The sequence below is a fragment of the Daldinia caldariorum genome (assembly GCF_022478825.1).
Source record: "Daldinia caldariorum strain CBS 122874 unplaced genomic scaffold F4812scaffold_16, whole genome shotgun sequence".
Lineage (NCBI taxonomy): Eukaryota > Fungi > Ascomycota > Sordariomycetes > Xylariales > Hypoxylaceae > Daldinia > Daldinia caldariorum.
In genome coordinates this window covers 621387-636408 of record NW_025953052.1, presented here as the reverse complement: position 1 = coordinate 636408, position 15022 = coordinate 621387, and the positions used below count along the sequence as shown (strand labels likewise).

The window sequence follows — 15022 nt, the reverse complement described above, 5'->3', positions numbered from 1 at the left end:
TCCATATATTCCGAATAGTTGTGCGGGTTTATTGATTGTGTACTTTGTAGAAAGCAAAAAGATAAGTTTTGTTAGGTTAAAACTACAACGATGACGTAATTTGTGAATAAGTTGTCAACATAATAGTTCAGATCCTTAAAGATTCAACCTTTTAATAGTAAATACCGTTGTTGAGGCACAGCATCAAGAACCTAAGGTATTCCAAATAAAATTTTCTAGACTTTGGCTAATAAAGTTTAGGTACACTATATTGATGTTGTGCTGCACTAATTTTTCGTTGACCGCCGATAGTACCGAGTGTTTTCGGACAATAAACACACGAGGTATGATGTCATGCCGATATGATATATTAGTGTATAAGTCTTAAGGCTGGATGTGGGCACTGAAAATCCTAAGAATTTTCTTAGTTTGATCTTGCTCTCTAACGTATGCGGTGTAAATATTGGTTCAACAAAGTGTTAAAATAGGGTCTTTCGGCACAGACGGATAGACCGAGACATGATTCTTGTACACTCTACCAAATTCCGTATGAACTCGGTCAAATGTTCTTTAACAATTACCAACTAATGTCCTTCAATTTTCGTATTACTAAACAGGCCAATATCTATGATGGAAGACAAAACTTAGATAGGAGGTAGGTACCTAACCTAAGGTAATGAATGAAAATTCCAAAGGCATAGTTGCGGTAGAGGTTTAGTAACGTTACTATCGTATTCTTTCTACTTGCGCAGCCTCAATGATCGGTAGATACCGACTACCCAATCACCGACTTCTGCAAGGCATCAGCTCCATCGTTCAGCTGAGCTCACCTAAGAGCGAGCTGTGGACTAGTTTAAGGATATGCAGTGCATAGATCTATTGACTCGTTTAAAGTCGAACGGCCGGTCCCTCCCCACTACACCGGCACGATATCTTGCATAGACGAGGATAAAAATAGCTGTTGCGCAACACGAAAAAAAAAAAATTTAAAAAATCAATATACCGCTTCTGCCGGTCATCTATACCCACTTTCGGGGCTACAAGCGTTGTGGCTGGGTGGCTAGAAGCTTGCCTAGGCTTAGAAGAGTCGAGTCGGACGGGTTCTCTTTGAGTTATGAGCTCTATTAAGACCGGTAGCGGGTTAGTTAGCTGGGAGTAGCTGGGCCGCAACAGCGTATCATCGGCATTTAGACCGTTTCTTTTCCCCTTTCGGCTTCCTTTAGCACCGCGACTCGCTGGCTAGCCTTCATAGCCCCTCTCAACAATACGAGATCTTGGCGGCCCGATGCAGTCCAAGATCGCCTTTCGACGTCACTAGCCTCTTACATCCGCTCTTAGAATCCATCACCAGATCTCGCTCTTCACGAGAGGAGCTGCTCATCTGTAGGAATTGCCAGTATTATATAAGTGTGAACGCCTTCCAGCATCTTGATATGAATTTTATATACACCATCAACCAATAGAACATTACAACATACAACATACAACCATCAATAATATATAATTCCGCGACTATCAACCTACTCTTAATTATACACTACCTCACTTAATATATATATACAACCACATTGATCAATATGCGCGGCTTCATCTCATCCATCACCGCTCTTCTACCTCTGGCAGCTGCGGCGCCAGTAGAGATTCTCAACCGCGACAGCAATCCGGGCTGCCAAGACGCATCGTTTGGCGCCTTCGAGTGGACGATTGAAGGTTTCGACTACCATGCTTCTTACATCTTCACAACACCCGCCCATCAAAACTCGTGGGGTTATGTCGACTTCAACCTGACCAACCCGGCGCTCGAGTACAAGGCCATCTGCAGCGCCAGGAGCAACCAGCTCTCCGACTTCTTCTACGGCACATTTCCGTACACCTGCACCGTTCCGGACGGAAGCACGACAGAGACTACTTTCGACTTCAGCCGCCCTAGCGGCAAGTTGAACGTCAACCAGACCTGGGTGTGCAGCGACACCGACCCACAATACCCGTAAGTTATCACCCCTTTTCAAGAATATGGGTTCACACCGATTCTAATAACTTATGCAGTACTACCATTCATGCTTATGGTACCGTCAATCTGACTCTCGCCTGCACCGACGAGACGTGGATCAACCCCAACTGGACAATGGGCCAGATCTACTCGGACCGCACGGTCACATGCGAGCCGGTCACGCTGCCGCTTAAGCCCTACGAGATGACTGCTGTCGCGTAAGGCGTTAGCTTATTACGAGTTTCTGGGGATATAATTTCGTCACGCATTATGAGGGACAAGGAACTGGTTGGTTTAGGAAAATGGGTTCGGTACCATCATGACGTTATGATATGGGCTTATCATAGACACACATAGGCATCACGCCATCGACATAGAACTATTAATTATAATAATTACGAGAAAATTGGATGAAAAAAGCTTGAAGTTTCACGCCGTGCACAATTATGAGTTTAAGTCTTGACTTCAGCAAATATAATGGAAACGGCTAAAATGATTCGGCCGGATATCTGGGTATTAAGGTTTCAGGGGGGAAGTTTATATCACGGAACGGGCCACACGACTCGAATTCAGGGGTTCCACAAACTATAAATATAAGCTTAATTATTCGAGCTACATTGAGTTTAGTCCGTCCAAGACTCATTAGTAGACAATCGGTCTGTATCATGCCCATATTGGATTTTTATTCGGTTCGCCTATCGAGCTGGTAAAGTCGTTGGATAGAAAGTGGTTGAATTGAATTTGCTGGTAGAACAGGTACCTAACTATAAACTAAAGAACTTCACGACTAAGAACTCAGAAAAATAGGATCACGATATCTTCATTAGGCGTTTCGGGAAAGCAAATTTTATTAATATTAGAGTATACTACGAAGAGAGCGATCAAGCTAAAACACAGGATATCCTCTAAGCTAGCACAGGACTAGATGAGCAGATATCGTACTTTCTTGGGTTAGGTTTGTGACCTTTCTTTCTTCCTTTCTTTTTATCGTTTTTATTCTTTTATAAGAGCTTTATGCTATAAGAAAACGAAAAAATGTACTCCCACAGTAAATGCTTACGAATGCCCAAGATTACTCTCGGGATCCTTGGAATTGCCTAGGACATTGTCTAGGTTAAGGGCGTGCCTGGTATGAAATTAAGCAGCTTTCTGCTCTGCCTTCTGCGAAGCACAACAGGCAGCCGAGGTCTTGCAGTCGGCGGGAGCATCCGCCTTGGCCTCGCACTTGCTCTTGCACAGCGGCGCCTTTGGGGACTCGTCGGCACAGGCACATTCCTCCTCTTCATCATCATCAATATCAACTATCAAGCCGTCGGACGAATCGAAGTCCTGCTCCTCCTCGCCGGCATTCCGCCCGGGCTCGTCGTCGAGGGCGATCGCGGCCTCCCGGAAGAAGAACCTGAGGTGGGCCTGGTCCACGCCGTCGAACTTGGAGAAGTTCCTCAGGACGTGGCTGAAGGGCATCGCCAGCACCTCCGGGGCCAAGACATCCTCGGGGCGGGACTTCGGGCCGTGCTGGGAGTTGTTGCGTTCGTAACGGGCGCGCAGTTCGTTCACGGCCCGTTCCAACTTTGTGCATCTTCGATGCAAGTCCGCGAGGCGCTCAGGCGAGACCTCAGGGGAGCAGCTCGCTTGGGGAGTTTCAATGGAAGGTCTTGGGATGTCAGCCATGGTAGCAGAGTTGTGGTCCATTGTGAACTTTTTTGGATTTTTGAAATATTTGTGTATGCTTGCAGATTGCTGGTTGTTCGGATGATGTTGTTCAGATGATGATGATGCTGATGATGACGAGAGGAAATGAAGCAAAGATAGAGAGAGATTTCGATGGGCATATATACACATGTGTTGAAAAACAATTTCTTGTTCTCGACTTGGTCGGTCCAAGATCAAGATCAAGGCACCTGTTTCATATCTCTTACTAAGATATAGGACAAGATAGAGCAACTGCCCAGTCCTGTTTGAATCCTGAAAAGGCGTACGTTACGGAACAATGAATAACAAAGAACAAGAATCAGGGTTAAGAGCATTCGTTAGCTTACAATACCATTAATAGTCATCAATACCTTTGTAGCGGGAGCTGGTAGTAGGATATCATAAAAGATGTGTTAGTATTGCCTACCTGCTGTATTGAACCCCACCACTAGATCAATGCAAGATAGGTAAAACACCTCCCATCAAAAGTCAATTGTGAGGTAAATAGGTAAGCGTATCCTAAGGAGAATATTAGTATTGTCTTACAGACCCTAACCAGCTCTGTTGGAAGAGCGTACATATCGTCCGATAGTGGTAGGTATTACCTAGCATGTTCGTGTCGCTAGAAACAATAGGTACCTAAGGTAACTACCTCCTCATCTCTTAGAATTAAATCATTAGCATTGCTATAGTTCATGACTCGGGTGTGTTATGGGACCCAGCCGATTTCCTCAATCGGCCATCGAATCCATAGTCTATATCCCTCATCTAACACGGAGTATATCCTGCTGATCAAATGTACCCCCCAGCCTTCCATCCACCAAGTGTAATCTAGGCGTTTAAGTAAGACGCAGAAGAAAGCCAGCACGCATAAAGCTTCGTTATCGCGCTCCTTCAGCAACTTTACGAAGTCCTCGCGTGCCTTGAACAGCCACACGGACGCGGCTGTAACTCGCTGCTCGTCCGTATAGTTGCCAGAGTAGAAAAAGAAGAAGCTCCGCTTCAGCGATTCGATCGCGTGGGAGAGTTCGCCTAGTTTTTGCGGATCTTCAACGTGAGACCTGAGGATATTTTCTAGTTCTTTAAGCCCTTCGTGCTCTGGCGGCACGGTCGACTCCCAAATCTGACCTATATGTCGGCCGGAGTCAAATATGAAGCTTATCGACATCATGGAATGTATAGCTTCGTTATTGAGTTCTATTATGCTACGCATGCCCCTGAAGAGAAACAACCATTCGGGCATGACTCCGTTCGATATTAAGAGTAGGTTATCCAATTCCTTGGGGCTAGCAAACGCGATGTATGTTGTAAGCATGCTGAAGAAGAAGATGGGTACTGCATTCTGAGGGGTTAGGCTATTAAGTATAGGTAATGCCATGGACGAGGATGCGTTGTGGTGGACCATGGCTTGCTGGAGTAATAAATCTCGTCGCTGTGGTTTATGACGGGCGAGATGTAACGCGGCAAGGGAGAGAAGACCCCGAAGGACATATTCAAAAGAGAAACCTAAACGCGGCACGTTCACACGCCAGAAGTTGCGGACCATCGGCTCCGAGGAAAAGGTGAAACATGTTGAGGTAGTGAAATGATGAAGAAGCTCCAGATCGAGACCACTGAACCAGCCTGTTGGCGGAAGCTGATGATGGATGGACATATCCCTGGGAGATGTGACATGGCTACCAGGGGTATGTCCGGCACTGCTACTGCTACCGCCGGCCTGAGGACTAGGGGTTGGACGGTGAGCTGCTGTATTGAAATCGCAAGGGATACCACGTCTACAGTCCAATCAGCACTTGCGTATTCTTTAGAGATCCTATGTTTCCTGATATGAAAATCAGTCAGTTACCTTACGCAGTTGCGACAAGACGGTCGCGTTTCGTCACACTATGTAAGTATCATTAGAACGATGTAAACGAAGAGTATTTTCTTAAGTGAACTAACCCACCTTTACTTTCCTAGATTTGCATACTCGGCATCCTGTCCGACTCTTCGCATGTGGTCTTCGGGTAGCCTTTTGAGTTGGTAACGCCATGCTTACAGGTACCTATAGGTAAGGAAGACTTTATTCTAATAGACCTTAGCGTAACAGGCGTAACCAGACATAAATAAATTGAGGTTAAGGAATTGTAAAATTCGTAGTAAGTGCTCGGAAATGCGTGGCGATTACGAGTCATGTATAAAAACATTCGGAATCGGGAACTAGGCAGATACGAATACGATGATGATCGCATATCCCCGTCTCGTATTCTCGTATTCCCCTATTCCTAGAAAAGGCCGAATTACGAGGCTAAAAGCTGCGAGTTGCGCACAGACACAGACGAACGTCACAGGTATGGAGTATTGGGGTCTTCTAACTTAGGTACCTCATATTTTGCAACAACATTATCTACCTCTACTCTAATTTACTACCTTAGGTAGTTGCCTAAGGTAGCTAATAAAAAGAACGAAAAAAAATTACAAGATTGATGGGCTTAATTCATTCCACTCAAGTCCCATTAGCTGGTTGGGTATACAAGGTTCCATTGATGGTAGTGCTCAGCGTGCCGTTAGCGTTGAAGATATTCGTGAACGCGTCGATAGACAGATGAAACCCATCTGGGCTAGTCACTTTGGTCGCATTCGTCTGTCCGGTCTGAACCAGGTTGGAATACCAATCAACATTGTTTAGCGTAATGGTTGGGTTTCGCGTTGTAACATTCTCCGTTCCATCGAGAAAGGTTAGTCCGTCGTCGGAGAAGTTGCTGTAGCTTACGGCAACGGATTCTACAAATGACCCGTCCGCGTCGGCAACAATAGTGATCTGAGCCGAGCCAGATACGGCACCATGCATTATATAATCACCGCTGTGAATGTACGATATCAAGGGAGAGATATATCCCGGCTCGTAAGGCGTAGCCCAAGGGATAGTGTCGTTAAGCGGCTCGACATCCGCTAGCGGGACCGGTTTGCGAGAGGTGAAATGCGCCAACATTACTCGTTCCGTCCGGCCACCTGGTTCGGTTGAATTAGGACAAGGGAGCGGGTTACTCCCACCGCAAGCTGGCGAAACAGTGAGAGCTTCCCAATACACCAGCCGCGTAGTGTCGAAAGAGAATCTAGGGTCGGCCATTCCGTTCCATTGTGGATCATTAATGCTGCCAGGGCTTCCGTCACCCGCCCCGTTAATAAGCTGTCCGTAGTAATCTCCACGGTCACCATATTTATCAAGAAGGTACGGCCGAAAGAAGCGTCTCTGTCCGTTGTTTCGGGTCGAAGATGCGGCTGTGGTCGAAACCAAATCCGTGATAGGGGGGATATTCCTCATGCCAGCCATGAACATCTGTCTACCAGTACCTCGAGTATCCATAATTGCTATCCATTCATCATCGGCTGAGATGTCGACGGGGTCGCAATACTCGGGGTGGCTTGTCAGTCTACGGACAGCGCCTGTTGTCAGATCAACGGCAAAGATATCAATATTCGACGATTCTCTCGGGTAGCCGATGTACGTCGCCTCCCTGCCGCTTCCAGTGAACCCTCTGAATTCGCCCACAAGGATAGCATCGGGGTCGACACGCATCTCATTCCCTTCAATGATGAGTGGCCTGCTTTTGGTACCATTAACCAAGACGTTCACGTTCGCCAAGTCATATCGAGGCGCCAGAGGTAAGCCCGTGGTTGGCGATGGATTGAATTCCAGCCGCCCAATATAACCGTTTTGGCCTAGTTTCCCGTCGAGGTAAGTGAATGAACTGAAGCCGATATGTATATTGTCAGGATGCAAACGCAGCTCGCGCATGACGCCACCCTCTCCTGATCCATCCGTAGCTGTGTTCCACCGGATGGGATATATATATGTCGATTCGGGGACGCACTCCTCGCTGGTAAGATCGAATTCACCGCAGTCTATGATATTCGTACCGGCCAAAATCCGTTTTCCGTCGCGGAATGCTTGAGGGTAATCCTGAGTATCTGATTTGCCAACGGCATTTTCCTGAGGTACCCCACAGGTAATGCATTTGAACGGGCTACCGCTAGGGAAGGTCGTGCCATCGGACTTGATGAGGATTATTTGGTTACCAGTGTATATGCTTTCCGCATCAGGTGCACCGGTGTAGTTGACGATTGCAATAACATGGTTGTCATCAGGTAAAAAGCTTCCGGACTGGATCACCCCCCCTTGCTGTAGAATACAACCTGTTCCAAAGGGATCGATCTCTGAGGTACACGAACCTTTTGAGCCGTCGGTTACAGGCGGGAGAGGTAACTCGATGATATCGATAGGTTCAGGGTCAGGAGGCGGAGGCACATCCGCCTTGGAGTGCACGGCGGTTAATAATATGCGGAAAAGAACGAGAAAGAAGGTATTTTTGAGAGCCATGATTAGCAGCAGTGGCGTTCGTGACCTCTCATGTAAAACCGTCGAGATATGCGACTTGTTCTTGACATGCTTTAAATATCGTAGTTACGTCAATTTATAGCATCCTCACTCCGTAGTTGAGAACAGGCTTCAGAATGGAACCTTCCAAAACTGATCGGCATCCGAGGATCCATCTAACCAACTCCATTACACTCAATCATTGTTTAATAGAGTATTCCACACTAGAGTGTGCCTTAAAAATTACCGGAAGAGGTCCTAGACTGCCGATCGTATCTGAGGTTGTATTCGCTAGTCTTTCTGATATACGAAATACGAATCCGAGCCTACCCAGCACTAAGAGGTATGCGAGATTAGCGTCTCTTAAAATGCGCCATTATGCGGGGAATAGGAGATAATGCACGAAGCCTCAAGTTACGTAGTTCATTATCCTGAAGGTAGTTGCGTACCTAAACTTTAGGCAGCAACTTATAGAAAGTACGAGTGTGATACGAAAAATCGAGTTCCAAAACTCTATGTCGTTACATGGAGGCTCGGAGTCTAGGCTTGAGGCTGTGCATGCAGAATGAATAAGAATAATGTGAGTGGTAATACCACTTATGGTCAAATAGATTGTAATAGCAATTGTGCTATCAAGAAATACACTTTTGGCTTAGTGGTGTGTCTTTGACAATAGTCTCATATACTTGAACCTATTTAAGCAAGCCAAATCAGAACACCCTGGGCCAAAAAGTTGCAAACGAGTAAGCACAAGTGCATCTTAGCTAAATTCGGGGTTCGATTCCAGGAGCTTACAGAGATCAAGAGGTCCAGAGGTCCAAGAATCCAGAGGCTCGAGATATACAGCTTTGCTTAGAATCGTCCTTATTTGAGGGGATGTGTCGATTCTGACCAACCCTGAGGGGGTGTGTGTCTTTGACAAATAAGGTAATTATAAGGTACTCACCTCAGGTATCTAGGAGGTAGAGGTAGGTAGCTTTATGCCTCGATGCTACACCAGTAATTATGCCTCTTGAATCACTTTCTAATCAGCATTGTCAAGCCAAGAACTGGACCTGGACCAAGACTTTATTGATAATGGACTTTTGTCCACATGATAAGTACTCTAAACCTTCCGCGACTTAACCAACACCTCAAGAGGTGGTTTCTCCCAAAGTCCGAAAATTCGCTGATTATGCCAGTCTCTAGACTTATGATCCAAAACCAGATCAAAATGCCACAGAACCGTAGCCATAATCAAGTGCATCTCATGTATAGCTAAGTTACGGCCTATACAGTCTCGAGGCCCGAAAGAAAACGGACGATGGGCATCACGGCGGTCGTTATGAAACGGCGACGCTGGATTTGTGACAGATTCGGGGAGCCACCGCTCCGGGATGTACTCCCGTGCTCTATGGAAGTTAAGCTCGGAGTGGTAGGCTGACATGTGGTGAACAGAAACAACGGTCTATGAAATAAGTTGTTAGATGGGCACTGGACGCGGGTAATGATCTAAGTATTTCGGCTTCCTTACCTTTTCTGGAACCTCCAAGCCTACAATCTGCACGGGCGGCCCTTTTGGCACCGAACGAGATAGACCTAGGGGGACTGGGGGGAAAAGGCGCAAAGCCTCCTCCAAGCAGACAGCCAGGTAAGGTAGCTTAGTGCGGACTTCATGGAACGTGATCTCATCGGCCGACTTGAACGCGTTACGAACTTCATCCGTGGCCTTCTTCAGCGCGTGCGGCGTTTTTAACATCCAATATGTCGCACCGCTTAGGAGCGTCGCGGTTGTCTCCGACCCAGCAACCATCAGCAGATCGCTGTTGGCAATCAGCTCGGCATCACTTAGCTCATGCGGCTGGCCGCGAGAACGCATAAAATAATCCATAAAGTCGCCTCTGTCGGCCTGCTTCCTATGGTAGATGCGGTCGTGGGCAAGCTTGGTGACAAGCGCCATGTGGTTAGCCTGCGCGTTGCGAACCTTCGAGCCGGCGACAAGCTTGAGGATCAAACCCAGGGCAGGCGCCATGCCAATCAAAGCCAGAACGGGCATGTGCTTCATCAGCTTCGAGATGTTATCAAGCCACGCATTTGACTTGCCCTCAGCTAGACCCTGCAGAGGAGTGCCGTAGGCAAGGTCCGCGATCAAATCAAAGGTCGTGAAATTATACCATTGGACAATATCCGTTGGCTTTCCTGTCTCGGATACTTCTCGCAGCCGCTCGATCAGCAAGTTTACATATACCCTGATAAGCGGCTCTTGCTGCGCGAGGGCCTTGTCGGAGAAAGCTGGTAGCATTGCTCGTCGGAAGCGGAAATGGTCCGACGCATTGGACGAGATGATCTTTTTCGGGTCCATGTTGATTCCCTTGGGATAGGACTTCGGTAGTTCCGCATGTCCATGGCCGTAGATGTCTTTCCAGGCTTGCGGGTTGATGAAGGAGATCCCATTAGGACCGATTCGAACAACCTCACCGTACTTATCATGAGCCTCGCGGATCTGAAAATCCGCTGTTCCTCGGACCATACCAAGCATTCTCGTAACCGGGAATGCGACCCATAATGGAGGACCCGGAATATGCCTGAGCGGATGGAAGTAAAGATTGTATATGGCGTGTATGCATGGGTAGGCGATGCCGAAGAATACGGCGATTAGAATTAGATGCGAAATCTCATACTGTTTGAGTTGACCTCCTATTTCCTGCAAGAAGCCCGTCATCGCGACAGCCTAGAAATCTTTATTTGGAAACTACATGTACATTAGGAGTGCAGATTATGTTATGCTATTTCAAATTCCGTAGTATTTATACGTGAGAGGACAAGGGTTGATTACGCAAGCGTCCTGCACAGCCTCGAGCTTTAACCATTAGTACAGATCTCTTTTGGCCAATATGCCTGCTGTTGGGTGCGGGAAGTATCGTCTTTTATTGACTAAACCCCGGTCTAGTCTATGGGGAATATTTACGACGTATACGTAAGAGCTCGTAAGGCTCGCTTGCTTATACGAGCGCTCCATAATTTCAAGGCTACCTTAGGTACCTACCTATATATAGCTTGGACATAGGCAAGGTATAATGCAGATGTGAATTTTTGTCGTGTTAATTAGGAGTTGGAGACATACCTACGCCAAGGATACAACGGGCAGGATATTTACCGCAACGGCGTCGTTGAAATCGGGATCAAGAAACGCCTTGGACTGAAAACCGTATCAATCTAAATTCATTATTATATCAATTACCTTTATAAAGGGATCGGTGCCGAATCCTATTGTTTTACAAGCAACATGCTGAGCGCTTGAACCACTTGACTTGAGGGGAACGACGAGAACGGCAAGTAAGGTAAGAAAGGGACACGGAGCGATAGTCCAGCAGGAAAATAAGAAGGGGAAATGCTATAGCTATACTTTCGGCTCGATAGACGTATACCTGGTAAGAACACAGGTTAATGGACTCGCCAGTTTGTTCGCAATCCCCTACTAATTCCTTTAATCTTTGTATCTAAGATACATGTTTAAAAAGCGGTTTAGTTATATGCTAACCTAGCATGTTCGAGTAAGAAATGAAAGTCTTTCGCCATTTGAAGATACGCAGTAAATTCCTCTTTGATAAATCGCCCCCCTTATAATAATATCTTTCCTTGAGGCTTTGGCGGTTGGCCGAAAGCAAGAGGTGGATGGCATGATCAACGTGGGTATTTGTCCGGTGATAATGCAAGAAGGCTTGCGTATTGATTTCGTCACCCATCCTTCTGATTTCTTGGTTTCCTCCTAATCATTATAAAATGGCCTATTTGTTTTGCTTATTCCGCCACTCGCGAATCGCAGCTTCCGAGACGTTCTTTGAATTAACCTAGTTAAACGTTGGATACCTGTTAGTCTTTATCTCAACTAGTTGTTGTCTATTCGAACCTGGATTTGTTAAGTATTGTTCGGGGTTAGGTGAGATCGAAGATGTAGTAGATGAAAAGCTAACATACCCAGGATCCCGGCCAGCCGATACCAGTGCGAGGGTCTTGACCTTCCCAGTCGACGAAGTAGATAAGACGACCTCTTACGTCGTGAGCCTCGTTGATGATGGATCGCACATGGTACCAGCCCTTACGCGATGTTGGGACACCATTAGTGTCAGGCTTGTCCATCACGTCCATATGTTCACTTTGCTCACACCCCTTTTCAAGTTTCGTGCATCCTAGACTCTTACTTCCCTTGATATCTGCATAATTCAACCCTCCCCTTAACTGTTTTCGGTGTTGCTTCTGCGATATTCTCGGCTTCTTGTTACTCAATAACGGGGAGATAGAAGTAGGAGTTGAAGTTGAGTTAAGCGGCGACCTCGTATCGGTGGGAATGAGCGATGGTGTTGGTAAGGACGCCGGTGGCATCGTGGACGTGTTTGCTAGCGAAGATGGCGATGATTGGGGAGAGCTTTCGACTGATATAAAGCCAGGGGTTATTGGTGGTGTTAACGATAGGGTTGGTGGGGGAGAGTGTGTTATCGCGGCGAGACTACCGATAGGGGTGACATCGCGCATGCTTTCTTTAAGTGCTCGACGCAACGAGCTTCGCTGTGCAGTGGCATTAGAGACCAATCCTGTGGTCGACGGCGCTGATGTCGGTGGGGGGAGAAAAAGTGGTTGGCGACTATGGGGAGGAGTGGGAATAGTAGCGACAGCTGATAAGTCAAGAAGACTTTCTCGAACAGCTCTACGCAAAGAACTTCGCTGTGGACAAGTGCTCTTTCGCAAGGCACGTTTGGCCGTGGGCACAAGTACTGCCGGCTTCTGAGTATCGCTTGCCGTAATTACTTTAGAGTGGCTTGTCGGCGCCATTCTAGCGACGACGCTAATGGTGATGTCACACGTCGTAATTCATCGGCAGAATGAAGTGCTTGGATTTGAGTTAAAAAAGATGATATTGGAGGGCAGTATGCCAATAGCCAAGCGTTCACAACTGCGAAAAACGAAATATTCGAAATATATCATCACAACATTATGGAAGTAGCACACAGTAAGAACGGAGTTGTGCTAGGGGAGAAAACCTTAACAATAAGAAATTCACGGCGGTCGCATTTCTCGGGAAAATCTCAAAAAAAGTAATGAGCTAACTACATGTATTTTGAGGGTTTGCCGAAATATGCAGCTAGGTAACTTTATTATAAGGGGGGTGTGGTCGGAACATAGAATTAGAATAAGATAGGAAAACTACTACATGATATCAAGTAGAGTTATTAGGTGAATAAATACGTGAACACATACCTCCCCGTTAGAAAAAGAAAAAGAAGTCTGTCTTGATATCTATCATCAAAATCTCTAGGCATCACACCCTCGGGCTGTGCGGGTATATTAGTCTAGAGCAGACAATGTCTCCTAGTACTGTTAGGAATCTGGGATTCCATTCTTGTGATGATGCAAACCGAACAAGAGTCGAGGGCTTTTTTTAATTACACCCTTCTAGATGCATCTCTTCTTTAGCATCCGCACGCACCCCTTTGTTCTTCTCGGCTCACCATACCAGCCGCTCCAATATTAATCCATGACTATCTACCGACCTTCGACCCGATGGCTATTCATCGCTTTATTCTTGTCTTGTCACTTAGTAGGCTTTAGAACGTCTCCTGGTCGTCCAGTGCCTCGCCTTCTGCGGGAATCTCGAAGCCTTCCTCGGTAGAGTAAAGTATCGTCTGGATCTGCTTGATGAGTCCGTCTTCCTGCTTCTCGATCTCGGGATCCTCGTCGACGGCCTGTTGAATCAAGAGTTCTATGTCTCGTAACTTGCTGAAATAGAAGTCGCGTTCGCGCTCAAGGCCTACAACCGTCTCCTTCAACGTCGCATTTTCTTGGATCAGGGCAGCTGAAGCCGCACCGCCGCCACCAGCCTTGGATACGCGAGGTCCAGTTGTGGGAGTTGTGCCACCTCTTCGTGCAGCGGCTGATCCGGCGCCCCCAGTGGCTCGCGCAGCCGCGCCACCGGAAGGCGGGAGAGCATTACCTTTTCTTCGTCCGACAGCATCGTAGTCTCCACCAGGGTAATATTGATCCCAGAACCGCTTGGTCCATTGTAGGAACTCAAGGTTGTCCTGCATCTTGCATTTGGTAAGAGCTTCGACCGGGATGGGCTTGTCGACATTGTGCTTGGCGAATGTGTCTGGAAACAAAGGGGAAAAGAAAATCAGTATATGCAGAGACATGCTAGATAAGTGACGGGATGAGGAAAAGGAAAAAAACCAACTTTGCAAGACCTTAAAGTTCTGGATGTAGGCGTACTCGCTGGTGACATTAAACTTGACACGCGACATGGGGACATCGAGGAAGATGCTGTCGAATACCTGGCAGAGAGCAGCACTGCAAAGGTTAAGAGACAAAGTTAGCCCAAATCTTGCGTTATAAATACCCCCGAACCACACATTGTAAGGTTATGGACCAGCTGTTTTCGTCTCTCCTGGATGGTTTGGTGCATTGTTTGGCGGGGGAGGGGTAAATATTAAAAGGTAAAAGGAGCCTTACCCAGTACCACATTGCTCAACTTTGGTGATGTTTAGCTGGAGAAGGCTGTTCAGCCATGCCACCAGCTCCTGTCTATATGGGGGGGTGATAGAGTGTCAGTCAGGCGCTGTTATTATAGAACTAAAGGGTAAAGATGTGAGATCTTTACTCACCGTGATTCACCCATGTTTACTTGGGTAAAAAAGAAAAAAGGAGTAATTAAATTAATTAATATGGAAGACGAAAACGCGAAAAGAAAAAGCGTCTCGAAAGGTAAAGTGTTGGTTGGCAGGAGGAACAGCTGAAAAGAATGGGACGTTCGATTTGCGGATTTTTTATTTTTTTTATTTGGTTAGGGAAGAAAATGGAGATTGCTGTCGCTGGCGCGGCGATGGCTCTATCACTTCAGCGTGCTGTCAATCAAAAATCGCAAATCCGCGTCACCCAATCAACCAGGTTACTTAAGCTGTCAAGGTGGGGGGGCTTGGCTTAAGGGGCACAGGGGGGTAGCTATTACCGAAGATCAACCTCAGCTGTGATTG

The 15022-nt window shown here is 46.7% G+C and overlaps 6 protein-coding genes across 6 annotated transcripts; 1 reads left to right on the top strand and 5 right to left on the bottom strand.

The window, feature by feature from the left end:
- The first annotated feature begins 1300 nt into the window (after window positions 1–1300).
- On the top strand, window positions 1301–2396 carry F4812DRAFT_136597 (uncharacterized protein). The gene is made up of 2 exons (XM_047929586.1): window positions 1301–1966; window positions 2026–2396. Exons 1-2 carry the CDS (start codon window positions 1557–1559, stop codon window positions 2189–2191), a joined length of 576 nt encoding a protein of 191 aa, XP_047787522.1. The 5' UTR covers window positions 1301–1556; the 3' UTR covers window positions 2192–2396.
- A 604-nt stretch (window positions 2397–3000) lies between these two features.
- Window positions 3001–4163, bottom strand: F4812DRAFT_136571 (uncharacterized protein). Its single transcript, XM_047929585.1, has 2 exons — window positions 4009–4163; window positions 3001–3623 (listed from the first exon to the last, which is right to left on the bottom strand). The coding sequence occupies exons 1-2, from the start codon at window positions 4014–4016 to the stop codon at window positions 3107–3109; spliced, it is 525 nt and encodes a 174-aa protein (XP_047787521.1). The 5' UTR covers window positions 4017–4163; the 3' UTR covers window positions 3001–3106.
- A 207-nt stretch (window positions 4164–4370) lies between these two features.
- On the bottom strand, window positions 4371–8021 carry F4812DRAFT_452586 (uncharacterized protein; the record flags this gene model as incomplete). Its single annotated transcript, XM_047936369.1, has 3 exons — window positions 4371–5436; window positions 5613–5672; window positions 6175–8021. The coding sequence occupies 3 exons, from the start codon at window positions 8019–8021 to the stop codon at window positions 4371–4373; spliced, it is 2973 nt and encodes a 990-aa protein (XP_047787520.1).
- A 904-nt stretch (window positions 8022–8925) lies between these two features.
- Window positions 8926–10873, bottom strand: F4812DRAFT_440094 (cytochrome P450). The gene is made up of 3 exons (XM_047935119.1): window positions 9532–10873; window positions 9061–9465; window positions 8926–8986 (listed from the first exon to the last, which is right to left on the bottom strand). The coding sequence occupies exons 1-2, from the start codon at window positions 10717–10719 to the stop codon at window positions 9124–9126; spliced, it is 1530 nt and encodes a 509-aa protein (XP_047787519.1). The 5' UTR covers window positions 10720–10873; the 3' UTR covers window positions 8926–8986; window positions 9061–9123.
- Window positions 10874–11424: 551 nt separating this feature from the next.
- On the bottom strand, window positions 11425–13213 carry F4812DRAFT_136492 (uncharacterized protein). The gene is made up of 2 exons (XM_047929584.1): window positions 11976–13213; window positions 11425–11848 (listed from the first exon to the last, which is right to left on the bottom strand). Exons 1-2 carry the CDS (start codon window positions 12825–12827, stop codon window positions 11786–11788), a joined length of 915 nt encoding a protein of 304 aa, XP_047787518.1. The 5' UTR covers window positions 12828–13213; the 3' UTR covers window positions 11425–11785.
- Window positions 13214–14933, bottom strand: F4812DRAFT_136491 (calponin homology domain-containing protein). The gene is made up of 4 exons (XM_047929583.1): window positions 14654–14933; window positions 14502–14573; window positions 14227–14339; window positions 13214–14142 (listed from the first exon to the last, which is right to left on the bottom strand). Exons 1-4 carry the CDS (start codon window positions 14665–14667, stop codon window positions 13601–13603), a joined length of 741 nt encoding a protein of 246 aa, XP_047787517.1. The 5' UTR covers window positions 14668–14933; the 3' UTR covers window positions 13214–13600.
- Between the last annotated feature and the right edge of the window lie 89 nt (window positions 14934–15022).